The 13,302-nt window shown below is 30.7% G+C and overlaps 1 protein-coding gene across 3 annotated transcripts in view; it reads right to left on the bottom strand.

Annotated features, from left to right (window-relative positions):
- LOC143052296 (uncharacterized) overlaps positions 1-13,302 on the bottom strand; it is a 46,697-nt gene that overhangs the window by 19,519 nt on the left and 13,876 nt on the right. The window contains exons 1-3 of one of the 3 annotated variants that reach the window (XM_076225307.1): positions 9,296-9,366; positions 1,154-1,202; positions 422-499 (exon numbers count right to left, since the gene is read on the bottom strand). In XM_076225307.1, coding sequence (XP_076081422.1) covers positions 422-499; positions 1,154-1,172 — 97 coding nt within the window. In that variant the 5' untranslated portion in view covers positions 1,173-1,202; positions 9,296-9,366. Of the gene's footprint in view, positions 1-421; positions 500-1,153; positions 1,203-4,398; positions 4,523-9,295; positions 9,367-13,302 lie in introns of those variants that run through there. The other 2 variants (XM_076225306.1, XM_076225308.1) reach the window with 2 other exon arrangements.

The raw sequence follows: 13,302 nt of genomic DNA, 5'->3' as shown, positions 1-13,302 counted from the left end.
TTAGTTTCGAACAAAGGAGTTTAGTAAATATTTTTTGGACAGATATCAAACATTTAATTATCTTAGGTTAATTTAAAAAGCTCGACTATTGCTTTATTATATTTGTGAGATGTATTATATAAATCAAATATTGAAATATTGGTCTTATGTAATGAATTGCGCATGTTCAAATCCATGTTTTAACTCTGTTTAACCAAGCAATTTAAATTGTATAGTCTTGTCAATAGTGTCTTGGTCTACTTTGATGCATTTAATTTCAATGTAGAGAATACGGCAGATTAGATATGTATTAAAGTCTTGACTTAAAACTTTACAACTTTTTAATATCAAACATCAAGACAATAATTTTCACAAACTGGCAATTTTAAATTTTGCATTTTAAACTTAGTATATGAATATAACTATAAATATATTGAAATACCTTTACATTTTCGCAGCCTGTAGATCCCTGCTAGCACCATAAGTATTATTCCCACAATTGAACCAACAGTTGTTCCAGCTGTTAACAAATTATTTATATATATGTATGTATGATTATTATAATATGTATACACCAATTGTTGATTTCATTCTCATTATTTCCCTTTTAGAGCCACAGACAAATAAATGTTAAACAAAGCTTATGAAATTTATTCGTTTTTGCAATATTTAACATTAAAGGTACAAACAACCCAATCAAGTATGGCAATACACCAAAGTATGTAGAATTTCCAATGCTACTAGGAGGTACCTCTAGCAGTGGTACACATATGTCAATACTAATACGTTATCCATGATTCAAACATAGGAAGAGGACACAAACTTTGATATCAAATGAACTAAAAATAAAGTTTTAAACCTGGAAAAAATTGTGCATTTTTCACCCTTTATTTAATTCAAATCTGTTCACCGAATTTTCAGTGTCATAACTATATATATCTGTAATTCTCATAAACCAAAATCCATGGTACGGGGATATTATAAACATTAATAATATCCTGAATTCGAATTTTTATAGTCTCATGAACTAAGAGTGTTGTTTGTTATCTTCCATTTGAATCTTAATATATAAATTTCAAAGTCGGCATCTATAGATATATATTCTGCTGAATTATTTATCAACATGTTTGGTCATCTTTATCATTTCAAATCCTTTAAAAAGTTAACATCTTACCGATAGCTGCTGGCTCCATTGTATCATCAAACGTCAACCTTGAATTGACCTTTAAGTAAAAACAGTTTAAAAACGAAAAATGATTTGATATATTGTCTTATAAAACATTAAAATGACAAAACACTGAACTTCAAGAAAAATGAAAATTGGAAGTTCCTTTATAAAATGGCAACATTAAAAGTTCAAATACAGCAAACAAATTGAAAACAACTGTATCACTTGTATGACATTCGCACCTTATTTAGAAAACAAAGTGTGAACTAAACAGACATAATAGGGGAAGTAAACATTGTGTTGTAACCTTTGTCCGTATTAAATCAAACAAATATGTCAATAAGGAAAAGACAAAATGGCATATAGACAAAACCAACACATAAGAAACACTGTAAATTATAATCCTGGTACCTTTGATAACTAAGACAAGAAGACAAAAATGACAATATCACAACCGAATGCATGTGGTAACATCGCGATACGGAGACAAACATATGAATAATAACTACTCGTTTAAAAACAGGTGTGCTAAAACGATAAGAAGAACCGTGGTGTAGTGGTAAATGCTTCTACCTACTAATACAAGGGTTCCTGGTTCAATCCTCGTTCCGGGAAGAAAATTTCAGAGACTGAATTTTTGTGTCTTTATTGACACCATTTTCGAGAAGGTCTTGAGAAAAGATGATGTCGACTATATATCATGTGTACAGATTTTGTTGTTCTGTACAAGTTATCCGCATTTTGTGAATATATTCACATAATTAGATAAAATAAGCATAGTGTCTAGCTTATCAGTGTTTTATTTCCACAACTACATATACATGTAGTCTTGCACATAATACTGACAAAACATTTATGTAAAAACACCAAAGGATAGTTTGTGGACATAAGATTTGGTTTTAGTCAAAAAATAAAAACATAACCTAAACCAATATATCAGGTGCCCTAATTTGTATTTGTGCAGCTGTATACTGATTACTTGTACAAAAAACCTGTACAAATGATAGTTTTACACAGCATATACATATATACGATCAAATTTGGAGAACTTTCAGGACGTTGCTAAATGATGCGCTAATACTTTGTAAAAGGTGTAAATAGTTATCAAAGGTACCATGATTATAATTTAGTACGCCAGACGCGCGATTTGTCTACATAAGACTCAACAGTGACGCTCAGTTCAAAACAGTTATAAAGCCAAACAAGTACAAAGTTGAAGAGCATTGAGGACCCAAAATTCCAAAAAGTTGTGCCAAATACGGCTAAGGGAATCTATTCATGGAATTAGAAAATCCTTAGTTTTTCGAAAAATTAATAGTTTTGTCACAGGAACTTTTTAAACAAATGACCGTATAATTGATATTCATGTCAACACCTAGGTGCTGACTACTATGCTGGTGATACCCTGGGGGACGAAACGTCCACCAGCAGTGGCATCGACTCAGTGGTGTTAATAGTTATCAAAGGTACAAGGATTATAGTTTAGTACGCCAGACGCGCGTTTCGTCTACATAAGACTTATCAGTCATGCTCACTTCAAAATAGTTATAAAGCCAAACAAGTACAAAGTTGAAGAGCATAATTCAAAAATTTGTGCCAAATACGGCTAAGGTATCTATTCCTGGGATAAGAAAATCCTTAGTTTTTCGAAAAATTAATAGTTTTGTCAAAAGAAATTTTTGAACAAATGACCATATAATTGATATTCATGTCAACACCTAAGTGCTGACTACTGAGCTGGTGATACCCTGGGGGACGAAACGTCAACCAGCAGTGGCATCGACCCAGTAGTGTAACTAGTTATCAAAGGTACCAGGATTATAACTAAGTACACCAGAGTGTAAGCCATTTTGAATGCATATTTTTGTCATAAACCTAAAAAGAGTTAAGTTAGACATGTTAGACGCATGTGTGAAACGTAATCTCTTTTTGCAGTTAATTACTTGACTTTCAATGAAATTATAATCGAATAAAAATTAATAAAAAAAAAATCAGAGTAGTGTACAGTTATATAACTTTTATTGAATTAAGAACGGTGAACACATTCATTCTCAGTATCAAAATACAAATCAAATATTCATTCGGGCAAATAGAATGTTCAAGTATTAATAAATTATCGTAATACGATACTTTAGAATTTGAAGAAAAACAAAGTATATGCTGGAATGATAAGGTTTTACATTAAAACATGCATACATGAACTTTGTTTTTAAATATAAGTTAAAGTAAAATATGTGTAATCAACTTGAGGTACTGATACAAATAATCATTTATTTAAGACATTTTCATTAAAATATTCAGTGTTGCAGTCTACCACTTCATAGACAGCAATTCCAGATCACATTTGACATGTTAGACATGTTAGTGTGGCATTTGTCAATACCAGTTTTACTTCAAGTTGTTCTTCTGTTGAGAGAGGTATACGAAAAGTATATTCTTCACCTTTGATATAACGACCTTTTCATATATCATGACGCTAAAATATTGACTCCTTCCTACATTTTATTTCATAGTATCTACACCCCCTTTTTATTCCTTACCCCGTCAGCAATACATTAAATTCAATTTCGTGTATGTTGATATCAAAAACTAGACCGAGTATTTACTGTGATTGTAAAACTGAAGATGGCGGTATACCCCTGAACTACCTTAATTTAATGATAAATATATTTGACAAATGATGCATCTACGACGTGAATGTAATCTTTGGGGAAAAACATCAACAGCCTAGTTATATATTTCACCGTTGATATCACGACCTGTTCATATATCATGAATCTTAAAAATATTGACTCCTTTTTACATTTTACTACACCCCTTTGTATTCCTTACCCCGTCAGCAATACATTAATTTCAATTCCGTGTATGTTATTAAACAAAAGGTAAAATCATGATATGGTTTGATTTACGTTGAAAACAAATTTCCTACAGCAACTTTAAAATGATTACCATATCTTGAAAAATTCTTAAAAACAAATTGTACAGAAAAACAAAAGAATTATTTTACAATTCAATTTCCATATAAAATAAGCATTGCTATACATTATCCGAAGATGCCGCCATTGTTGTGAAACTATGGATGACGTGAATACATTGCAATCAAGTTTTTAAATTAACCTAATTAATTTGTACTTTAAAAAAAAAACTATATATTTTCGCATCGATCAATATCAATGATACATAGAGTGAGTGAACACTTGTAAATAAATGAATTTTTCTCAAGATAATAAACTCATTATAAAAAAGCTTACCTCTGTAGATCGTAACAGTAAATATGTTATCCCGTTGCTATTGGCATGTATGCACTTCATTCCCATTGAAAGGATTTTAAACTGCTAAAATTTTGACGAATCATTGTTATGGACCCACAAAACTGTCTATTTTTTCAAAATACGATTAACGATCCGTGTGTTGATCAACATTTTTGTTATAATGAGAATACAATAATTGTATTAACTTATTAATTTCGAAAATGATTCATCTTTTGTAAAGAAAATCTATTTAAAAGGTAGGTGCTTTACGTCTAGTGACAAATGAAACAGGTATAATGAGGCCGTGAATATATTATGCAACGCTCACGTTCGGAGCTCACAATTACATTATAAAACCTCAAATCGAATATTAAAAAGCTAAAGAAAGAAGTCAAGCTAAGTTCTCATTTACAGCATCCATTTGAACCATAATAGCAACCAAGAGAGGATCATATAAAAAAATCAGAGTAGTGTACAGTTATATAACTTTTATTGAATTAAGAACGGTGAAGACATTCATTCTCAGTATCAAAATACAAATCAAATATTCATTCGGGCAAATAGAATGTTCAAGTATTAATAAATAATCGTCATATGATACTTTAGAATTTGAAGAAAAACAATTTATATGCTGGAATGATAAGGTTTTACATTAAAACATGCATACATGAACTTTGTTTTTAAATATAAGTTAAAGTAAAATATGTGTAATCAACTTGAGGTACTGATATAAATAATCATTTATTTAAGACATTTTCATTAAAATATTCAGTGTTGCAGTCTACCACTTCATAGACAGCAATTCCAGATCACATTTGACATGTTAGACATGTTAGTGTGGCATTTGTCAATACCAGTTTTACTTCAAGTTGTTCTTCTATTGAGAGAGGTATACGGAAAGTATATTCTTCACCTTTGATATAACGACCTTTTCATATATGTGACCCGTCATGACATTTGTAGGCTTATGGAGGTAGAACGTCATTGTTAGAAAAATTATAAACATGATAAATATCGAGATTCAATGAAATACGTATTTGTGAAGAAGAGATAAACACTTTCCTTGGCTTCTTTTTTTGCTGACGCCGAACTATACATCATATATAAGTTTTGGAGAAGTTTTACTTTATCGTCTGAAGTGAAAAATATTTGAATCTACATTTTAAATTGATACAAAAAAAATCAAATTTCTGCTCTATAGATTTCCTTTCATAAATGAAATCTGAAATATATCCCTAACAAATACAACGTATAAAATGCATATAAGAGAACACCTACCTACGTCGGATACTAAGTATAGAGACATGCATAATAAATCTAAATTAAAAAAAGGAATTCGTAAAGCTTACCTTGACAAATTTTAAACTACCTTCATTTCAACAAGTTTAAATTAAATGTTCTAACATAGAGCTACAAAAAACAATGCTCTGCTTTATAATTTTTCTTTCATCAATGGAGTCTGAAATATATCCATAATAAATGCACCGTATCAAATGCATATATGAGAACACCTACTTATAAACTGTTACGCGTCGCATACTATGTTTAGAGACATGCATGATAAATCTAAATGAAAAGACGAATTTAAAAAAAAGGAATTCTTAAAGCTTATTTATTTTGACAAATTTTAAACTAACGTCATTTCAACATGTTTTAATTACATGTTCTAAAATAGGGCTAAGAATTGATTGTATTGTAGTAAATTTAAGTCTTTGAAATTTTATTCAAATACGCTATTGAACATTACTACGAGCCAATAAATACAATAACTTAGTTTTTTATAAATTAGTGCCTTCAATAAATAAAAGCCGTCATAGAACAGTCTCATTTTCATAACGATATTCGAAATGACTCGTTTCATTGCTATTACAACAAATATGTCATAATAACATGACAGAGAGTTTTGTTGTGGAATATTCTAGATAAATATACAAAAAGCAAATTTTAGACAATGTACCCTCCTAAGACTGGAAGTGGCTAGTCACATATAGTTAACGGCGTTTTTCTCACAATGACGTTCTACCTCCATAAGCCTGGATATGTCGTGGCTGGTCACAATTATCATGAAGCTAAAATATTGACTCCTTCCTACATTTTATTTCATAGTATATACACCCCCTTTTTATTCCTTACCCCGTCAGCAATACATTAAATTCAATTTCGTGTATGTTGATATCAAAAACTAGACCGAGTATTTACTGTGATTGTAAAACTGACGATGGCGGTATACCCCTGAACTACCTTAATTTAATGATAAATATGTTTGACAAATGATGCATCTACGACGTGAATGTAATCTTTGGGGAAAAAACATCAACAGCCTAGTTATATATTTCACCGTTGATATCACGACCTGTTCATATATCATGAATCTTAAAAATATTGACTCCTTTTTACATTTTACTACACCCCTTTGTATTCCTTACCCCGTCAGCAATACATTAATTTCAATTCCGTGTATGTTATTAAACAAAAGGTAAAATCATGATATGGTTTGATTTACGTTGAAAACAAATTTCCTACAGCAACTTTAAAATGATTACCATATCTTGAAAAATTCTTAAAAACAAATTGTACAGAAAAACAAAAGAATTATTTTACAATTCAATTTCCATATAAAATAAGCATTGCTATACATTATCCGAAGATGCCGCCATTGTTGTGAAACTATGGATGACGTGAATACATTGCAATCAAGTTTTTAAATTAACCTAATTAATTTGTACTTTAAAAAAAAAACTATATATTTTCGCATCGATCAATATCAATGATACATAGAGTGAGTGAACACTTGTAAATAAATGAATTTTTCTCAAGATAATAAACTCATTATAAAAAAGCTTACCTCTGTAGATCGTAACAGTAAATATGTTATCCCGTTGCTATTGGCATGTATGCACTTCATTCCCATTGAAAGGATTTTAAACTGCTAAAATTTTGACGAATCATTGTTATGGACCCACAAAACTGTCTATTTTTTCAAAATACGATTAACGATCCGTGTGTTGATCAACATTTTTGTTATAATGAGAATACAATAATTGTATTAACTTATTAATTTCGAAAATGATTCATCTTTTGTAAAGAAAATCTATTTAAAAGGTAGGTGCTTTACGTCTAGTGACAAATGAAACAGGTATAATGAGGCCGTGAATATATTATGCAACGCTCACGTTCGGAGCTCACAATTACATTATAAAACCTCAAATCGAATATTAAAAAGCTAAAGAAAGAAGTCAAGCTAAGTTCTCATTTACAGCATCCATTTGAACCATAATAGCAACCAAGAGAGGATCATAAAAAAAATCAGAGTAGTGTACAGTTATATAACTTTTATTGAATTAAGAACGGTGAAGACATTCATTCTCAGTATCAAAATACAAATCAAATATTCATTCGGGCAAATAGAATGTTCAAGTATTAATAAATAATCGTCATATGATACTTTAGAATTTGAAGAAAAACAATTTATATGCTGGAATGATAAGGTTTTACATTAAAACATGCATACATGAACTTTGTTTTTAAATATAAGTTAAAGTAAAATATGTGTAATCAACTTGAGGTACTGATACAAATAATCATTTATCTAAGACATTTTCATTAAAATATTCAGTGTTGCAGTCTACCACTTCTTAGACAGCAATTCCAGATCACATTTGACATGTTAGACATGTTAGTGTGGCATTTGTCAATACCAGTTTTACTTCAAGTTGTTCTTCTGTTTTGAGAGGTATACGGAAAGTATATTCTTCACCTTTGATATAACGACCTTTTCATATATCATGAAGCTAAAATATTGACTCCTTCCTACAATTTATTTCATAGTATATACACCCCCTTTTTATTCCTTACCCCGTCAGCAATACATTAAATTCAATTTCATGTATGTTGATATCAAAAACTATACCGAGTATTTACTGTGATTGTAAAACTGAAGATGGCGGTATACCCCTGAACTACCTTAATTTAATGATAAATATATTTGACAAATGATGCATCTACGACGTGAATGTAATCTTTGAGGAAAAAACATCAACAGCCTAGTTATATATTTCACCGTTGATATCACGACCTGTTCATATATCATGAATCTTAAAAATATTGACTCCTTTTTACATTTTACTACACCCCTTTGTATTCCTTACCCCGTCAGCAATACATTAATTTCAATTCCGTGTATGTTATTTAACAAAAGGTAAAATCATGATATGGTTTGATTTACGTTGAAAACAAATTTCCTACAGCAACTTTAAAATGATTACCATATCTTGAAAAATTCTTAAAAACAAATTGTACAGAAAAACAAAAGAATTATTTTACAATTCAATTTCCATATAAAATAAGCATTCTAATGCAACAACGTTTGTAACGTTCATTTTGATTGGATAACGTCACTTTCTTACATGGCATCAATTGACAATTGATGCTATGGGACGTACGCGCAAGCGCAGACGGCATATGACAGATTTTAAATACATGTTTTAACGTTGTTTTCTGTCAGTTTCATTAGAATGGAGATAACAATATTGTATTTTAAGCTCCGACGGCATCAATTTGGGATTTGATGGTCGCAAATACCCGTTTACTGTCTCCGCTAACGCGTCGCCAGTAAACTTAATTTGCGACCATCAAATCCCCAATTGATGCCGTCGGAGCTTAAAATACAATACAGTTATCTCCTAATTGCTATACATTATCCGAAGATGCCGCCATTGTTGTGAAACTATGGATGACGTGAATACATTGCAATCAAGTTTTTAAATTAACCTAATTAATTTGTACTTTAAAAAAACTATATATTTTCGCATCAATGTCAATGATACATACAGTGAGTGAACACTTGTAAATAAATGAATTTTTCTCAAGAGAACAAACCCATTATAAAAAAGCTTACCTCTGTAGATCGTTACAGTAAATATGTTATCCCGTTGCTATTGGCATGTATGCACTTCATTCCCATTGAAAGGATTTTAAACTGCTAAAATTTTGACGAATCATTGTTATGGACCCACAAAACTGTCTATTTTTTCAAAATACGATTAACGATCCGTGTGTTGATCAACATTTTTGTTATAATGAGAATACAATAATTGTATTAACTAATTAATTTCGAAAATGATTCATCTTTTGTAAAGAAAATATATTTAAAAGGTAGGTGCTTTACGTCTAGTGACAAATGAAACAGGTATAATGAGGCCGTGAATATATTATGCAACGCCGAGTTGGTTTTTTTAATGGGGAAATTCACACCTGAACACGTAATTCGAAAAAGACAAATCAAGCTTCCATCTGCGATTAAAAACAACAATAGAAATGGAGAATACCGATTAAACATCTTTAGTAACTAAAGAAAGGAGAGAAATGTGCCTTGCTTGTAACAAAGAAGACAATATGAACAGAACAGTATACCAATGCTGTGGCTAGTGCTACCATTTCAACAGTGTATGTCTGTTTTAATCAGAAGTCAACAATTGATTCAACGTAAAACATTGTCTGTATGCTTTCATGCATCACCCAAAACTACAAGGTGCTATGAAACCTCAATATATAAATCAGCAATCTTGTATCCAACATAAGAAGATGTTCGGAGCTCACAATTACATTATAAAACCTTAAATCGAATATTAAAAAGCTAAAGAAAGAAGTCAAGCTAAGTTCTCATTTACAGCATCCGTTTGAACCATAATAGCAACCAAGAGAGGATCATAAACAGTGGCGGATCCAGGGGGTTCCAGGGGTTGGAATCCCCCTTCTTTTGTTTGGACGATCAATGTATTTGAATGGGGACATGTAGTTGGAACCCTCCAACCTTTGTCCTGGGTTAGGAACCCCCCTTTTAAAATGGCTGCATTCGCCCCTGATAAATCAGAAATATGGAGACTGCTCAGATGATCTCATTCAAACGACAATCTGACAAGCTCATCTATACAAAAACTGTTCCCGATACTAGAAAGCTAAAATACTTTAAAAAAACATCTTAGACCTGTTAGATAAAACACCACCAAAACCTAACACGCGTATTTAACTAGAATTAAAGATGTTTTCAAAGAAAATGATAACTTTCCAATGGAGTTCAAGAAAAACAAAAAGAACAAGAAAATCTGTTAGCGGATAAATTTTGAAAAACGAACAAGTATTGCCAAGATGAACAGAACCTCACATGTGTGTGCCTGTATTAATCAAAATTAAAGCAATCTTACCACACTATAACCCAGTTTCATTCGGCACATTAAAATCATACTACAACGACAGTCGACTATGAAATAATCCAAAAGAGCTTCAATTGCTATTTCCAAAGCCTGTGTGCCTTAGCCTGGACAAAACATAATTCACCCACCGCATGTATCTGCAATCGAGTTTAAATATATCCTAGTAAAAATGCATTAGAATGTGAAAGCTTATAATTTTGTTCAATCACATATAGATTGATTATCACCAATAAAATTTCATTCTTTTTTTGTCTAAATTCACCATGACCATTTAAACCATTTAGGATTAGAACAAAATACATTCGAACATAACAGCAAACTTTTAGCGAACCTTGAATAACGATCACATTGTATTAAAAACATGTACAAGCTTTTAGGCGGCAATTGTCGAATCATGGTGAGGGAGGCTCAATGGTCCATATCTCTGCAATATCAATGTGTATAAGTCAACAACTTATTCTAACCCCGATCTTACATATAGAGTTCTTAGATATCATCTAGGAATTTGATTGGGATAGTTAAAACCACATGATCAAATAAATCTCACAGGGATTTACATTAAATATAAATTGAATAAATAAATCCGAGAGTTTAAACAATACTCATAAATGGATATGCTGGATCAAATATCCAATATACTTTTATATATAAAATTGAGTGGGATATAGAAAAAATACAATCAGTTTGCACGAATCGTGATATTCTTTTTAAAAATAATCTGTCCAAAATGATATCCCAAATGACATCTGGAAAACATATATTAAATATATCGTTATTTGACATCAAGAATCAACTCGAAAGAAAACTACCGTGCCAGTTTTGTATTACAAGAGGTCCTTCATGTTGGTATTCTTTGACTCATTTATATTGTCACAAATTTAGTTTCACTGTTTCATATTGTGTAATTGCTGTCGTGCCTGACAGAAGAAATAGATAACTAGGCTTTTCATTGTCATAATTTTCATATTTTCTGGAAAATGTTTTTTTCTTTTAGCATAATATTTACTTGATGAAATGATTTTAAAATGCCATTTAACGCCATATCTCTTTCATGTCGATAAGGAAATATATTTGGTCAATTATTTCTAAAGTATGAAGTGTAAATTTTGTTGTTGTGTTAATATTTCATGTAGGGGGACTACCCTGGACGAATATCTGTTACGTTAATTACGTTGAATTCCTTTAAATTTTGGTTTTTCTGACAACAATGATTTTTTGTCAAAAAGCGTTATTGTATAGACATATATTTTTGACATGAAACATGATAGCTAAATCTAAACCATTTGCTGTTCGTATTGGTGACAAAGCTTACGTTGGCTTTATTTGTTTAAATAAAACGTCATTTGAACGCTACATTCTAAGAGGTTCCTTAACTGTCATTTTGGATTAATTCCTCATAAATATTATAAATGTATGATTGTAAAAAAGGTTTTTAAGCATTACCGATGTCTCTTGATTCTCAAAGATGGAACATTCTATCATTTCTTGATATGTTTGTCAACCTTCCTGTCTCAATAGGTAATCACCAACGTCTTTATTTAAATTTGTACAATAATAATATATCATATATTGACATTTGGAAAAAATCTGATTTGAGGTTGCCTACTGTCTGTAGTACAGTGTATTATGTTGATGCAGATGACTATTGTAAATTTCATTCATCATTATATTTTTCGATCCTAAAATTCTAAAAGTTTACGATTAAATACATGTGCACAGGTTACACTTAAAAACTATTTAATTTGTTTTTATTTCTGGTAATTTTTGTTCTCATTTCAGAGGAAGTTCATTTACTACCTTGTGTCTCTCGCTATCTTACCTATGACATTGTAGCAGGATTGGATTTGTTTATTTATTCAGGATAACCTGCAAGAAATTTCCAGCAAAAGTGTTCAAACTATATTTAATACTTTTATTATATCCAGTATCTTAAAAGAAAATCTTTATTCCTATATATGCGCGGCATCACGCATTACCTGACTTTGTTATATCAGTAATGTAACACAATTGTAATCGTTCTTGTAATTGTTTACATCTTCCGAAAGACAAAAAAGATTTTAAATTTATCAGTTCAAATATAAATTAGTTATCTCAATACATTGATTAACCATATTTAGCAATTTTTTGCACTAAAAAGTACATCATCAGATAAAATTGCTTTCAATTAAATAAATGTCTCATCAAAATGAAATAAATTTTGCTGCGCATCCTTGGCATTCTGTTTGGTAAAAACTCAACTATATTTCGTAGTATACAATCTTTCCTGCACATAAAATTGGCAATTTTTAGAAGGCATGCACGAAATCAACGGTCATTTAAAGAACTGTCTAAACATAGGCTTTTCTAAATCCTGACATCATATAAAATCTTAACGGTGAAACCACAAATACAGATGATTTTATGAAAGTATGTCATTAATTTCTTCACACAATGTTATTATTGACTTAATGACGATACTAAAATGAAGCCAAATGTCTGACATTGGATTGCACCGTATGTGACAATCTACCTTTTCGTCTGCTGTAGAACATAAACAGTATAGATATTATTTAAAGCGGATTTTATTGCCCATTTCATTTTGATATTTCATAGTTTTTATGGTATTTGCTGTACACTGTCGACTCTATCAATCTTTTTGGATTTCATGTAATTGTAAATTTGTATACAAAATATTCGTGATGAACACTCATTC

The sequence above is a fragment of the Mytilus galloprovincialis genome, chromosome 11 (assembly GCF_965363235.1).
Source record: "Mytilus galloprovincialis chromosome 11, xbMytGall1.hap1.1, whole genome shotgun sequence".
Taxonomy (NCBI): domain Eukaryota; kingdom Metazoa; phylum Mollusca; class Bivalvia; order Mytilida; family Mytilidae; genus Mytilus; species Mytilus galloprovincialis.
Note: the sequence above shows the minus strand (reverse complement) of the source record. Positions and strands in the feature narration are given on the sequence as shown.